The sequence below is a fragment of the Larus michahellis genome, chromosome 5, assembly GCF_964199755.1.
Source record: "Larus michahellis chromosome 5, bLarMic1.1, whole genome shotgun sequence".
NCBI classification, from domain to species: Eukaryota; Metazoa; Chordata; class Aves; order Charadriiformes; family Laridae; genus Larus; species Larus michahellis.
In genome coordinates this window covers 6,521,660-6,537,655 of record NC_133900.1, presented here as the reverse complement: position 1 = coordinate 6,537,655, position 15,996 = coordinate 6,521,660, and the positions used below count along the sequence as shown (strand labels likewise).

Sequence of the window (15,996 nt, the reverse complement as noted above, 5' to 3'; positions counted from 1 at the left end):
AATGAATGGAAGGCGCAAATCTCTGCGGTTAGTTGGGGAAAACAGTGGAAAGGAATGAAACGGGGGGTTGTCACCCCCCGCACCGAGCACACAGAAGCTGGTCTGTTTTGAGGATTCACGATGTCTTTGAGCGCGGGGTGCTCTGCCCACCGCACTGGTCACCTGCTGAGAGCTCGCATTGAATTCGGGTACATTATAATTGGATTTTCCGAAGGCACCGCATTAGCATTTTCCATGATCTCACCCTGATTAGCCGAATCACTAATCAGGAGCAGCGCGGTTATATTGTTTGCTGGTTAAACTATCGGCTGCCGTAGTGTCTGTAAGCCAGCTCCAAATTCATACCGAGATAAAAACTCCTATCTCTTTAACAGAGACTCCGGAGTTTATTCTGTAGCTGATGGAATTCTGATTCTCAATTGGAGTTCTCAAACTCTAATTTCCAATAGTTTATGAGAAAGCAGTTTCTCTCCAGAGGCCGGTTTGCTCAGTGCTTTGCTTGCGTTCTTCCCCAGTCCGTATTATAAGTTAGGAGTGTCGTTTCTTTGATCGGCGTAAGCGAAAGACGCATTGCTGTAAAATGTAACAGCCGAAAAATCCTCTCCCGTGGATTCTTCCCCGTTGGGTCCAAAAATCAAATGCGGAACGTGTTTAATCTTGTAAGGTTATTATTTTGACGCACAGGCCTTTGTACATTGATGGGAATGGAAATACCTGTTCTGAAAGCGGAAGTGACAGACGCAGGCGATCTCGGCCTGATGATTCCGTCTTTGTACAGCTCAACAAGCTGCTTGTGTGGGAGCTTAAACTCATATTAAGTACTTCTGAGCTGGAAGGAAAGCAGCCAGGACACCTCATGTGGCCTCATGGTGCAAAAATCTCTGTTCCTTCTTTCAGGCGTGATCCCAGCAGATTCAGGTACCTGCCTGAAGGGAAGAGACCGTCTTACAAGCAGATTATCGGCTAATGTTTGCCAAACATCCATTCACCACCGTTTCTTGAAAAATATCATAGTCTAAATACATTTTCTTTTAAAAAGCCAGGTTTTATTCTCAGGTTAGAAGTTACACAACGATGCGCAGATTCATTACAAGAATAATTTGGAAATACACAGCCATTTGCACCGAGAAGTTAAAACCGTTAAATATTTCCACTAAAATTCTTCTGATACAAATAAGTACATACAGAAAAAAGAAAAACCACAACTCTGTCATTACATTTTTCTTATAACTTCGGAGACAAAACAAAAGGAGAGCTGGCCTTGCCTCAAAAAGGGGAGGAAGCACATTCTACCTGGCCTGGCATTACACAAATGTGTTGAAACCGTGAAGCGGGTTTCCTTTTTACCAAACAACCAAGAAAGAGAGTACAAAATTCAAGATGGTATATCAACAAATCATTCCCTGGCATCAAATAAAAAAAAAAGACCATAATTCTCAAACAAACAAACAAACTAATATCATAAAGCTCTTTGGCTTATAAGCTCTTGCATTCAAACCAGATGTGACTGTCTCTCAATAGCTGCGTCTTTTCTCATGAGGCTTTTTCACAGCTTCTCATCGGCTGCACAAACGGCATCTTCAGAACAAAGGGCAATAACGCTTCCCAGCAGAGTTTAACTGGATCCCGAGGATCACTAGCCTGTATGATCCGCTTTCCTATTGTCCTCGCAGGGATTTCACCGGGCATAAATAACATGCCCTCGAGAGATAAGGAGCTAAGGGGAAAAAACCCAACCCAAACAAAAACAAAAAAAAAAACCCCGAACCACCAGAGCAAAACAGAATGCTGAAGTTACAAGACTCGCTTGCAGCCTTTGGTCTCCGCTTCTCCAGGTCATAGGCTGTCAGCAATGGGCTCCCTTCTCTGAGGAGGAATCTGCAAAAGTGTGTCCATACAAGTTATTTTGACATGGAGAAACACAACTCGCTTATGGTTAACTTCCCTCTCTTTTATAACACACACGCGTCCCCGGAGCCGATACCGGACATCATATTACAAGTCTGGAATCAATCCAGTACAAACGGCAGTAAGCGTGAAGAAGAAAAGAGGGCATGGGTACCATACAGTGCCCTAGTAGTCTCTCTCCACACTTTCATCTAGTCGCGATTGTTGATACGGAGCAAACAGTAGGGTCTAGTAACCTAAAGCCCCCATATAAGATCTTTCTAGACCTCTAAAAGGAAGAGCTGACGTTCAGCGGCGCTCCTAGGCATACGTTAGCACGAGGTGCACCCAAGAGAGTAGGTAAGTGTGACGGAGGGAAGAATAAGGCAGTAGCACCTACAGCTAAGTAGGTGTCTGTGGTTCAAAGATGTGTTTGATTGATAGTAACTCAGGCGAGCTAGGAAAACAAAATAAAACCTAAGAAAGGAAACAGACTATTGCCGGGGTAACACATACTTCCTTCCCGAAGTTTCAAAAGATTCTGGAAACGCTGTAACACATCGCTAGTAGCACACACACAGGAGTGCACACAGTATTCCGCTCACAGGAGAAACATCGAGAGTGAAATATTTCCAGCGAGGTTTTGAATTTGCCTGGGAGAATTGCTCTGCAGCCACTACGCACTAACCCCGTCATTCCCTTCCAAGCCCACCGCGCTGACGATATCCAAACGTGTACGAAAGAAAACTTTATCCGAGAGGGCCACATTTGTAGTGAGCGGTAGTATCAAGAATCACCGATTTTGGTGACACCTTTTCCTCGCGGGTAGTATCAGAGCTAAAATTGACGTTATTTATTCACAAAAGCCAGGAAGAGCAACAATTAGCAAACTGGTTCTTTGTGCGAGAAGGATGAGTGCAAGTATTTGCGTGTCCACGTCGTGTAAACAGACCCCTTTAACAGCAAAGAGAGTGGAACAAAACGTTTCTAACAAGAAATGTGCTTCCAAGCTCCACGTCGAATGTTGGTATTCCTGTAACAATATTATGAGGTCAGGGAGGAAGAGAGCACTTGTCTATTCAAACACCTCAGGCAACTCTACAGTGGGGGACGTCCTTCAGTTATTTTTGTTTCTTCCCAGTCCCGAGTCCCACAGGGACACAACTGCAGGTCACCCTGCTTATGCCAAGATGCTTTTGGTTCCTCAAGTTCTTGCCCAGCTGGTGCAAACGGGCAGATATCACAGCAGGCACCGCGGGCACGGTCTGCCAGAGAGGAAAGGCAAAGATAAGATAACACAAAGTTCCCAAAAACAAAAAGCGCGTCTCACCTAGGATGGCATTAACCATTCGGAAAACCTTCTGGATGTTTCGCAGTATGAGCAGGCTTCAGAGCCCAGCACAGAGTACTTACAACCGTACAATAGGTCAAAGGAAAGCGGGCTTCACATACTGAGGGTAGGTAGCACTTGGCTGCTGCTTTAGCAAGCAAACGGCACAGAATTCATTTTTACATCGCTTCCTTAGGTGATCAATGACGAACTAAGGGTATTTCCAGGCAGCAGAGACATGCTTCAAGTCACCAGGAGAGAGGAAGATTCAATAAAAACAGCCACCACCACGTCACCCATCACCAGAAGACCACCACCACCGACGTCCCCTTTAAGAAATGTTCCCTTAAATGCCTTGATTCTTCCCCATGTTTCATTCTCAAAGGGAAAAAAAAAATAATGCCCGTGTGCGTGAAGCCATTTAAAATCTAATGGGTACTGAATGATAAATCCTGATACTTTGTTTCACAGAAATAAAACTGTCAAATCATGGGGCTGTTTAAATTACAGACGGTGTTCCTCTTCACGTGAGACTTTTCTGCCTTGGTACTCTGAAAAACTGCAGATCTTTCGCTCAAGTTGACTTCTAAAAGCAGTACTTGTCTAAAAAAAAGGTAACTTCTCACATTCTGGAGTTCAAAATGAAAGGCGCCTCTTTTTGTTAGATTGCAGCCACAGAAATCAAGTTGCACCGGTAAAAATCCTGAAAATAATGACATGTTCATTCCCAGTGCGGATGGCAAGCTGCTAATTAAATCTGCCTTGACTAGTTGGGAGCACTGATAATTCCTCACGAAATGTACGCACCGAGGACAGGCCGATACCAAAAATGTTTAGGATCTGGGATTTTTTTCCAGGAAAATTAAGATGTCAGTTCACTGACCTTTTTTTCCCTGTCTGGTTTTCACTGGAGACCTCCAACAAATCCGTTTTTCCAGTTTTTCATTCCCTCCCCCACCCCCGACGTCATTCTTTTCAGGGGAAAACCCCACACTTCTCCCTCCTCTTCTTCCAATTAGGTGTAATTATACCATTAGCGGCAAAGCAGGTACCTTGAGGGCAAAAATCTGGAAAGCCGCAGAGTGTGAAAGGAAACAAGAGATATTATGATGAAAGCAAGCAGACACATCGTGCTTCTTCATGCGTTTATCTGGGCATCCCTAGGGCTTTTGCAGGCCGGTTGCTGCTTTCCCTAAGCGCGCCAAGATGAGGTGGTGAGCGGCCGCTCTTGCCTCTCCCACGAGGCTCCAGAGCTTGAACGGAGAGGTGGGCGAAGGGCTACGTTTTGGGTTCTCCCTGCGTCTGGCATCGTAACTGGATCCAAAATCAAAACGTACAATTTAGGTGAAAGAAAGCTCGTAGTTATATCTAATGTTCCGAAGGGGTAACTAGGGTTCTTATATGTACCGAGAATCTTTTCTGCCAAGAAAACAAATACGGTAAGATTAATTTTGGAAGTGAATAAGGCAATACATGCCAGCAGTTGCAGCATGCAAAAGGGTTCTTGCTCTGAGCAGGCTTTGAGTAATAAACCTCTTTTCCAGAGAATTTTTCATTAAAAAGCTGGGTTCAGGGAAAATCTCCAAAATCGATCTTTTTTTTCAACTGTCTTTTCAATTTTGCACAGTTGGATAAGGAAGGAAGTCAACACGGCTTGCCAAATAAAGCGACATTAAGTACGCTTGCTCGAAATCTGTCTGCATGTCTCCTTAAAAAGGGGGGGGGGAAATCCAAGAAAAAAAAAACAACCAAAAAACCAAACCCAAACCCAACCAAAAAACCACAAGCGAGAACAAAAAGATTGAAAACGAGTTCCAGCAACGCTGAGTGACAGAGCACAGAGAGACCTAGGAGTTAATGTCCCTCCAAAGGCAGAACTACTGATCAAACATGGCTGAGCTGGAAGAATTTAAGCGCAGTTTAGGACCGGGCTTTCTGCGCAGCAAAGAACCTGGGGAGGGACCGGCGGGTGGGCAGGAAGAGTTATTCTCTTCGAAATACGTTGCTGGGGCAGCAAGACAACATCTCATCAACTTCCTCCGTAATCCCTACCTGCCTCCCATCGCTTACCTTTCCACGTTGTCCTCCTCTCTTTATTGTGACCTTCAAGGAAACGCCCTTTGCTTTTTCGGAAGCCCGATGCTTTCCCCTAAAAGCCCGCTTTGCAGACAGGCGGTTGCCCTGTGAGGACTACCTGAGTGGTCTTTCCCTGGCGGCCTGATCTCCACTGCAGCCCACCGACGGAGCATGGCTGGACACAAAACCTTCCTATCCATCTCTTCTCCCTGCCTGCTCTCAGCCAGAGTATTTCATGTTTGGAAAGATACGGAGAAGAAATATTTACGTGCACAGACAGGCTGAATTCTGGTATAAGTTAGTTGAGTTTTTAAGCAGTTTCACGAGAGGTACAACATGAAACTTTGTGGATACAAATGGGAAGAAAACGCTAGTAAAATCAGGCCAATAAACCTGAACACAGCCCACATCCTCCTATTTGCAAACCGCCTATTGGATACTTCTGGATTCCGTTTGGATCCCAGTGGTGGCGGCATGGAAAGCTAAACTCTTGCCGAGTCTGCAGCGTGAAAGAGCAGGAGGAAAGGAACCGAGTCAAACCCTCACCTTCCTGTGGCCTTGCAGACATACAGATGGCAGGCGACTGCCTCCTGCAGTCCAGCCTGGCATGAAAGCCATCCCGAACCACAGGCGTGCCTTTAGTACCTGTTGCGCTGCCAACGTACAAGGGCGTGGAATACATCAACTTGCTCAACACATCATCAAGGACAGACGTTTTTTCCCCGTTCGTTTTGGAAAATTATATATTACGTCCTCAGTCATCTCTCACTGGCCTACGCGAGACCTGGCAGGCCAAAGCAGTTTCCATGCTTCCCAATGGAGAGTTAGAGTTGATGTAGAGACTCTCATAGAATTCAAAGACTTAAAAGAGGCTTTTTTTGATGGTATGTCATAAAAAAAAAAAAGCAAAGAAGTTTCCTGATTCATTTCTCTAGTGTTCAGCTCTGAAGTTACACTCTGTGACCTGTATTTTGTAATTATTCCTAAAGAAAAAATACCCAATGTCAAAGGAAAATTTGCACCGTTAAGGAAAACTTGAAGATTTTTCCCCAGAAACATCAAAATAGCATTCCTAAAGGAAACTGCCTCATGCTTAAAAGTTGCTGCACTGCCGGTTTGTTTTTCTATAACGAAGCCCCATCTCAGAAGAGATAAGATTTATTGGTCAGTTTATCACCTAATGAGGAAATGAAAGATGAGAAATGAGACTCGGCAACGCTGCTACGCGTACTAGCTCATTTAAACCCACCACTGTAATTAGCACTCGTACGAAACAGAACAAAGAGTTTGGAACATCAAGAATACTTTCATCACAGATTCTTGGAGCTTCTATCTTTGAAACCTTTCTCAAAACAACCGACTGAAATGCAGATCCAAGGTGATTTAAGATTATGGGTGGCTATATATAATACACAAACCCAGGCTAGTGCCTTTTAATTGATAGTAGAAGTTGGACTTCCGTCATCAATGGCTAATAAAACAATCTTTGTTTTATCAGCAAAGATAAAAAGAATAAGAGCCCTGAAGACGTTAAAGCAGACATCCTACACAGCACTATGATGGGACTCATTGAGAATTCCTCATTATGGGGACTAAAGAAAAAAAAAAAAAAAAGGGGAAGAGAAAAGTCTCCAAGTACCTTACTCAACTGTCCCATTGACAAGGAGGTAGTTGGATGTTCTGCACAAGGAACAATAACAGAAAGACAGAGCACGGATTTAAAAAAAACCTTTTTTTTTTCAGGGAGCCAGAAGTCAAGTCATATAATCAAGCAGGGTAAATAAGAACTCTCTTTTCTTCAGATCCCTTAAGTGCACTGCCCTGGATCACAGCTGCAGTTGGTGGCCGGACTCGTTTCATTCACTGTTATAAACATCCTCCCTGTATTCTCTGGTGCAATAAATCACTCAGAGTTTAAGTGGGAGGAACGACAAAACTAATCTCCTGTCCTCTCTTGCAGTCACAGCGCTACTTTCCCTACGACCACATCAGAACCCTCCACACAGTCGCCGTGTAATTATGGGAGGCTCATCCTCCGTTTCGGCGAGCTACGTTCCCACCCTGCCCTCTCTTCTGTGCAAATGTGGATGACAATAAATAACAGAAGAGTTCCTCTATAGCCATCTTCTTCTTCTAGATGTTACAAAACAGCTTTTGGTGATGAGTCCCTGCCACCCCATATGGCACCCACTCGCACTGTGAAATGGCAGACGGATGGAGCACACACGCTTTCCGGCAGCGCACGCCAGCAAGCTTCGCTGGTCCCCTTGCACAGCACAGGATGAGGTATCATTCATCCGAGATGGCATCTCACAAAAAAGGGCCACGAGGCACGAGAACACAGCAAAACACAAAACTTTAGATGCCAGAGAAGGGCAACAAAGCTGGTGAGGGGTCTAGAGCACAAGTCCTGTGAGGAGCGGCGGATGGAACTGGGGATGTTCAGCCTGGAGAAAAGGAGGCTGAGGGCAGACCTTATCGCTCTCCGCAACTACCTGAAAGGAGTGGGTAGTGAGGTGGGGGTCGGTCTCTTCTCCCAAATAACAAGTGATAGGACAAGAGGAAATAATGCCAAGTTGCACCAGGGGAGGTTTAGGATGGACATTAGGAAAAATTTCTTCACCGAAAGGGTTGTCAAGCATTGGAACAGGCTGCCCAGGGAAGTGGTTGAGTCACTGTCCCCGGATGTATTTAAAAGACGTGTAGATGTGGTGCTGAGGGATATGGTTTAGTGGTGACTTGGCAGTGTTAGGTTAACAGCTGGACTTGACGATCTTAAAGATCTCTTGCAACCAAAATGATTCTATGATTCTATAATTCTCAACCACTGAAGAGAAAGGGGGTGGTTTTGGGGGAGCTTCTGAAGGAGAAGATCCGGAGGGGCGGATTCCCACCCAGAACGATGTCCCTTTCTTCCTTCTGCTCTTTGGCATCCATCTTTTGAATGGTCTGAAACAAGTACTTCAAAACACCCAAGGAACTTGGTGTGACTTCAAATCCAGGTACAAATATTAAATACTCCTCCTGGTTTCCAAAAGAGATTTTGCACCGACACTTTGGCAAGAAATTAACTTTGTCCATTTTTATGTAGTTTTATTTTCAGACCTGGTACCTTGAGCTATTGGAGCAGATCTCGGCCCCCAGGTTCGGCACATCACTAAATTTAGCCTTAGCTGGAGCAACAGAAGCTCTAAGGACAACGGTGAGGATATCTTTTCTTTAGGACTATTATTAGGTGTTTAATGAGGCAGCGTGTGATCCTATAATGTGTAATAGAGACATTTTATGAATTGCAATGAAGCTGAAAGCCGTAATGTAGACGGTATTACATTAGAAATGTCACCTGTGTTGCACATACACCACCCTCGGCTCTCTGAGGCAAAGCTGTCGCGTAAGCACTCAAGAGATAAATAGAAAAGTTTACTCTACATCCCTCAAGGGCCCCCATTTAAAAAAAAGTACATTTAAAATAGGCTCCGTACAGCTGTTGTCTTACCATTTGCCTTGTGCTGCACATCTGGCGGAAACTGGTCAGGAACATACCATTGATAGTCTGGCTGCACAGAACAATAAAACATTATTACAGCAATATGGACTTCATGGACACTTCAAACAAAAGAATAGTGACATGATAAAAACGTAATTGTCCCGTGAAGCTTTTTATTAGTCATACAAGAGTAGTTTGCAAAAAAAAAAAAAAAAAACAACCTTATATTTAGCTTTATATTTTCACTGCTCGAGCCTTTCAGCTTGCTTCTTTTTTATGACGCGGTTTAGACGCCGCACTTGTTGGAAATATTGGCGTAAACCTTTCTAGAGCCCACAAATCAAAAGAAACGTTAAGAGAAACAAATCAGATTTTAAAAGGGCTAAGGAATAAAGCGCGCCAGAAGATACTGGCAGGCATCACATTGCCCATAGCAAAGAACGCCAGAGAGAAACCTGCTACACCTCGACCTGACAGGTGAAGCTGTTCCAGTCCAAATGCGTGTAACACGTGTAATATGTTTCAACGTGGCAGGAATAACCCATTTAATAAAGTTCTGTCCTCCTCCGGTCCCCACAGGTTACCATTAGTGTTATTACAACATTAGCTTTTATCAAATCACTTCCTGAAAACGCTGTGGTATGGGGAAAAATCCCCGTCTTTCTTACAAGAGGAAGTATTGGGAAGGTTATATCCACGCCAATAGAGTTTTGTCCAGGGAAATCCTGGAAGAAAGAAATACTGCCTTATAGTTTATACCACACACCGTGGTAAAACGAGTAGCAAATTACTACGAGAGAAAACAATTCGGGGACCAGACATCTCAGTTGAAGCTGTATGAAAGCCGTCTATCCAGTTTAAGTAATACACGTAAGCTGGTCGAATTCCAGGTAATCACGGCTTCAAAGTAGTTAAACTGGGGAAATAATTCTTGTTTTGCAGAAATTATTCGGACAAAATCCTGAGTAGTCCCAAAGAGACTCCTACAGATTTCAACTCGCAGGGAAGAAATTTTGTAGGCTTCTAAGGAAGTTTTGCCTATATTAAGATGGCAGGATGAAGCCGGAGATACAGAAACCGGATTTAACTTTTACATAGGCTGTCATTTGTAGTTGTATATAGCAGTAATCACCCTCATACGCTGTCAGGAAAAAAGGAGCTATCCTATTTTCACTTAAATTATACCATCCACAGGAACGATTACCTAAATCTGTGCTTGCAGGCAAACAAACCAGGCTTTGATACAAAGCAAGACTCTGCTTCGTTTAGGCACAGGTAGTTTCTCTGCCGATGGCTCAAAATACACTTATTTGCTTTGCTTTTTCAAGTTTCTGTTGAGTTTTCTGTGCTCTGATCTCCTCTTCTCTTTCATACGTACTTGCACTACGCAAACTTGAATGAATTTCGGAAACAAGAGATGTATTCCATGTCAGACTAAACAAAATGTTTCTACTAACAATGTAAACAGGAATGAAAAAGGTGCAAGATATAAAAAGAATGAAAAAGCGCAGACTAAACACAGAGGACTTACGTAGGTTAAACTCAGGACACTCATTAAATTCTAACACCTTGCTTCGTGGCTAACAAATTGCTCGGGGAGGTATCAAAAGCTCGGAGCAGCAACGCTGCTCTCACACGGACAAAAAATTTCAAAGAAAACTCAGAATGAAACTGGGAGTTACAAAGCAACCAGTCAAACCAAACCCCCGCGCGCCGGCAGGAGCGGCGAAGTTGTAAACCCGGTGATCCCTCGCAGAATTAGCAACCTGGATGATGAAAGTGGAGGGAGAAGGGCCAAAATAACCTGGGACAGCGTCCAAATTGCAGTGAAAAAACATTCTGCAATACTTCCAACTCTGATAAATAGGCAGATAAGCACACTCCCGAAGCACAGAAAGGACTTGTTTGACCACAGCTTTTCCGTTGGATTCCCACAGTCTGAAAGCCTTTTATGCTTTTTGCAAAAATTCGGCTATAAATTTCTCAAATAACGAGCATCGTTCCAGACGTGACAGCTTTATAGCCAGAAACAGATATTATGTATTTCCAACGACGTTCACCATGTTTAAACGCATCCTCACTAAATTCGAACAAGCGCAGCCCACTTAGATAACCCAAAGCACTTCAAAAGTATCAGGCTTTGAAGCAGTATTTTCCTTGAAATAGGTAACGGCCCCTTACCTAACCTGCCCTAGTGCAAAGCTATTCTCCTTCATGCTGAGGACCACTGGACCCTGTTGCGTGCCAGGAAAAAAAATGGAAAATTTCCCACTGAGTTAGCCACACTCTACGTTCCACTTCTGCTAATTTTTATATTTTTTTTTAATTTATTTTTTTATCTTATTTTTTTCTGCAAATACGCGGGCTTGCTTCGGAAAATCACATGCCTAAAGCATTCACAGCCAGAGCATCTCGTCCTCGCTGTAGAGCCTTAGTCCTCACGTAATCCTGTTTCACAGCAGGGTACCGGAGGGAAGATACTACCGGGCACAAGCAACAGCATCTGGGATTCCGCCCTTCCAGTTTAACGGCAGCATTGTGAATCCCGCTGATAGCTCGTCCGCCCACCCCAGGGAACCTGGGATTGCGCTGTCTGGCTACTGCAGTATTGCCTGACGGCAGGACAGTTACGTTACCTACGAATACAGAAGCCGTAATTGAAGAAGAAGGAAAGTCATTTTCCAAAGACGGGGCCAGAGAAAGAAACGACGAGTATAAGACGTGGAAATAAGACACACTTGTCAACAAGCTTTCTTAGACCGGGTAGAAGGAAGAGACCCGAATAATGCTGACCAAAGCTATGTTCGCGTTTTTGTCACTATCGTTCACAGTGAAGGCCCGCAACTGGGCTCCAGAGAGCAGATCCATATTTACGAGTTTGGGTAATTATATAGATAGAAAGGGCTTTGGATATGTGCCGTGGAAGTAAATTAGCCTAAGAAATCAGCTAGAGTCCAATCAACCTTATTTTTTTTAAATTAAGGAATGACCACCAGTATCATTGAAAACAAATGTATAATACTCCCCTTTTTCTTCTTAGTGGTCTTAGAGACAAACGGTATTTGCCAAAGTAAATTTACAATATATAAGAATATATACCTAAAGTATAACTCATCAACCATATATTTAAGTTGCGGCATTTTTTCCTCTTTGTTCACAGATTTCTGTTGGTTATGCTTCGATTCGCACATCGCAGCGCTCTGTGCAATTCAGTACCAAAGACGCTGGAACAGCAAGGAAGAAAAGAACATGACTATCACGAGAAAAATCAGCATTTTGGGGCAGCGAGTAAGAAGAGAGACTGTAGAGAAATCAGGAGGGCTGTGCCAGACCTAGGGTTAATTGTAAGACCAGTGCCAACAACAAACTGGGAAACGACAGATTTAGTTACTGGTGAGGACGGCCCTGTGCTAGCACCACGTTATTCTCCTTGTAAGAGAAGCGCGCCCTTGTGAAACGGGAGACGGTGGGAACCTTACTGAGCGCTGCTGCTGCTCACGTGCCCTGCGAGACGCCGAATGTACCACTCGAGGATGTTGATAGTGAAGAACCAAGCCACAACTCCCAGCACAGGGTGAGAAGAAGAGGGGAGGTGGGTAGCCGGGCCTCTCAGACTCTACTGGGAGGTCTTTTGTCTGGCAAAAAAATAAGAAGAGCAAGAAGAAATGCATTAGTAGCAGGATACGATGACCAACAGGATATTCGCATACAAATTCATCAGCGAAAAGCAGCAGGGAAGAAACCCTCCTCTCTCAGCATGAGTCACAATGCGGCTTGTTTAGAGCCTTCAGACCGTTCGTGATTTAAAAAAAAAATATTTAAGAAAGTTGACTTGTGCCACACCAGAGCCTTGGCACTTTTTATGTGAGAAAACATTGGCTTCAAGATATGGCAAGCACATTTCTGGGTGTTTTCTATATTCAAGAAATATTTTCGTTACACATAGTAGCTTTCAATAGCTTGAAGCAGAACTACAGGCACTTGCATAACAAGAAAAATAAACAATTTTGGTAAAGGAACAAATTCAATGGCCTCAAGATTTGGGTCTGCCTTTTCTTAGGCCCTCTCTGCCCCAGCAGTCAATAGGAATTTGCCTAAGGACAGTGCAAGGAGGGGTAAAAGGTGGGTCGCAACTACATAATTTGACTTAAGAAAACAAACTAATAAATATTCTATGCGATTCCTTTCACGTATAAAATTCTTCACAAGCTCTGTTTAATCAAATCCCAAAGGAGGATGAGACAAACAAAAAGATCTCTAGCGTAAACCGTCGATGCGATGTGGGGACGGTCAAGTTGTACCCAGGCATTGCATGGCCCGTCGAGTATATTGTACCCGTGCAGTGCCGTTGGCATTTCCACTGGTCTGGAGTGGACATGGAGGAGCAGGGAAAGGCCTTTTAGCCCCATTTGTAGCCTCCCTCTTCGCTGTCACTGCTGTGAGAAGGTCTTACAGCGTCCATTGACTCGTTGGGGTTGTGCAAGAAACGTAGGCTTTTACAGTCTCTAGACAATGCAAAAATATAGAGGAAGGTGTCCCAGTACTCTTGTCTCCTAAGAAAAAAAATTCTTTACCTTATTGAACCACCCAGGGGTGGGCTGGTGGGTGAGGGAAATATACCCGAAGGTTACAGCACGTGATGCTAATGGATTTTCCCCAAGGTATTTCTATACGCCCGGGATGCCCTGAGCGGTGAATTGTGGCATTCTCTGCTATTTTCACACTTGCGTGAAATGCCTCCAAGTACCCATAAAAGCACTGCCTAGTCTGGGACCTTGCTGCAGGATGCCCAACCTGCTCCCCGGCTCCCGCTGAGGCCAATGGAGGTGAGGGGCACTTCCAGCCCCTCGCCTCTGATGCTATTGCAAGACCCTACGAGTATCGATGCCTGGCTTGGTTGAGAATAAGCCAATACCGAAGTTTCTGTTTCGCAACAATGTTTGGGGAGGACAATAAATCACCACAGAACATTTTGGTAATCGGCCATTTTTTTAAAACCTTGCACAATTTCGTCAAGACAGGAAACCTCGAAGTTTCGTAATTTTTAAAGGGGATTGGGAAAGCTCAGAGTTTTGCATGCCATGATTCTACTATGGCTTCCTGAGTGTCTGTGAACAGAATACTGACACTACTCTGAAGAGATAAAAAGGATGTTGCAATAAAGAAATTATTGCAGTGGCTGCTCGGCTAATTTGCATGGAAACTTTTTTTTTCCCCCCCTCAGTGATATTAACATTACTCTGCAAATCCACTGCAAAGGTCAGGATTCCATTATGGAAGCTTTTATTTCAAAAGTTGGTTTGATGTTACAACTCTCATATCAAGCGCCAGTGAAACAATCAAAAGTCCTGTGGATTTGTTTTTGGTTCCCCCCACTCCGTTTTAAGATGTTTGAGGAGTTTTTGCAATAAATATCCCCTTCATCTACTTAATTTGGAAGTAATCTCTAATCATTTCTTATATTCTTATTGCGTTACTTCAGAATGATTTCATCCCAGGTGGTGACCTTGTATAAAATCTAATGGCAATTAATGGAAGCCAGAAAGCCTTGGGTTGTGTGGAAAGTGAGAAAATAAAAATAAAATACACATGTGCTGGCAACGGTAACTTTCTTTTGACTCATACCTGAGCGTTGACTTTATTCAGTTGAGACTGCAATCTCTTGTTCATTTTCTGCAGCGCTTCTTTCTCCTCATTAAGTCGTTCTCTGTCAGATCTCTCCTTTCTGAAGTCTTCTTCATATATTTGTACCTGCAACGATTATGACCAAGGATGTGAATTTCAGCGGAGCCACAATGGAAGTTTTCATCCGCTTTGTTGTTTGGTTGCTTTTTAAACACTGAGCAAACCGCCGGGTGCATTCCGAAAGGCACCTTCCTCTTTACCATCTTGCAACGAAAAGTTCCCCCCCCTCATCTTTTGTACGACCAAAGTGACAAGCAGTGGCTACTCTCCAATGGCACCTGTCAATCGAAACAGCCCACACTTCAGTAGCCGTAGACCCTTGTAATGCAAAAGGCTGACTGGCGCGTTATCAGTTTTAAATATGATAAATAAGATAGCAAATACTCCAGACGCCGATCTTTTTAAGTAGTACTACAAACACTTCACCATCATTTTTTCCAGCTTGCTTTTCAATTATGAGCACTCTCAAGTCCCCCCTGTATCTCAGATGCAAGCAGTTGGTGTCCTGGTGGAGACAGGAGGTGCTGGTACAGCACCAAAAAATGACTTCTAGTACGCAGTCTGACAGAACGTTATCACCTTTATCCAACCGCAGGATGAGCCACTACCATCAAATAACGTCCTGCTTTTTTATAGCCCACTGAATACCACTGACCCTGAGCCTGCTTTGCTTTACGCCTTTTCATTGTTGTCTACACCTTGACCTTACCCACTGCGCGCTAGCTGTCTAACCCAGGTGTGGCCCAAAGGACTAGTAAGCGCAGAATAAGTGATAGTATTTAGAGCCGTGGGCACATATGAATGACCAGAAGACTTGGACTAATCAGGGCCGTCAAGGAATTTAGACCTTGGCTGGAGCGCTGTGGAAAACAAAACCTGTAGGACGCTATCACGCCCCAGACGTTAGAAACCGTATACGGGAAAAATAATTGGCCCGTGTACCTTTTATCTGCAATACAGGACTTTGAATTCATCCTCTCAAACTGCAGCCCAAAGAACCTACCGGTCCCCGTGGATAAGCAGAGGGGAATGTTACGCACACAATTCAAACTGGAAATACAAAGGTTTGACCCTGCTCCTAGAAGATAAGCTGCCTTTCAAGTACTGAAGGACGCAATGGCTTAGCTCTTTTTATGTCACCAGGAATCATAGCACTTCATCCCATTAAAAATATACCTGACCAACCCAGGCACAGGCAGCGAGCGCGTGGATTCCGAAGCAAAATGCTAATCCCTAAATTAATTGGTGTTAAGCTGACTGGCTTAATTCTTCATCTAACAGGCAGGCATCGACCTGCTAAGAAGCCGGAGGTTGCTGTCACTTCTACTGACCAATAACAACCAAAGCACATTGGGGTGGGAACCGCCACCAGAACTTTCAGAAAGTCCTTTCATGTCCTCTTGGTTGGCCACTAAAGCCCGCTGACATTCTGTTTCCGAAGAACTTGCTTGCTGTGGCTCACGCCCTGCCCATCGTACAGATCCAGTTTTCTTTTTGCTGGCAGCAGCACTATGACTCCACAGGAGGGCTA

At 44.1% G+C, this 15,996-nt stretch overlaps 1 protein-coding gene across 4 annotated transcripts in view; it reads right to left on the bottom strand.

Annotated features, from left to right (window-relative positions):
• Positions 1 to 1,033: 1,033 nt before the first annotated feature.
• Positions 1,034 to 15,996, bottom strand: part of TNIP3 (TNFAIP3 interacting protein 3) — a 68,889-nt gene continuing 53,926 nt past the window's right edge. For 2 of the 4 annotated variants that reach the window (XM_074588435.1, XM_074588438.1), the window contains 4 exons: positions 14,406 to 14,531; positions 12,260 to 12,415; positions 8,790 to 8,850; positions 1,034 to 1,878 (listed from right to left, as the gene is read on the bottom strand). In XM_074588435.1, the coding sequence (XP_074444536.1) occupies positions 1,847 to 1,878; positions 8,790 to 8,850; positions 12,260 to 12,415; positions 14,406 to 14,531 (375 nt within the window). In that variant the 3' untranslated portion in view covers positions 1,034 to 1,846. Of the gene's footprint in view, positions 1,879 to 8,789; positions 8,851 to 11,912; positions 12,005 to 12,259; positions 12,416 to 14,405; positions 14,532 to 15,996 lie in introns of those variants that run through there. The other 2 variants (XM_074588436.1, XM_074588437.1) reach the window with 2 other exon arrangements.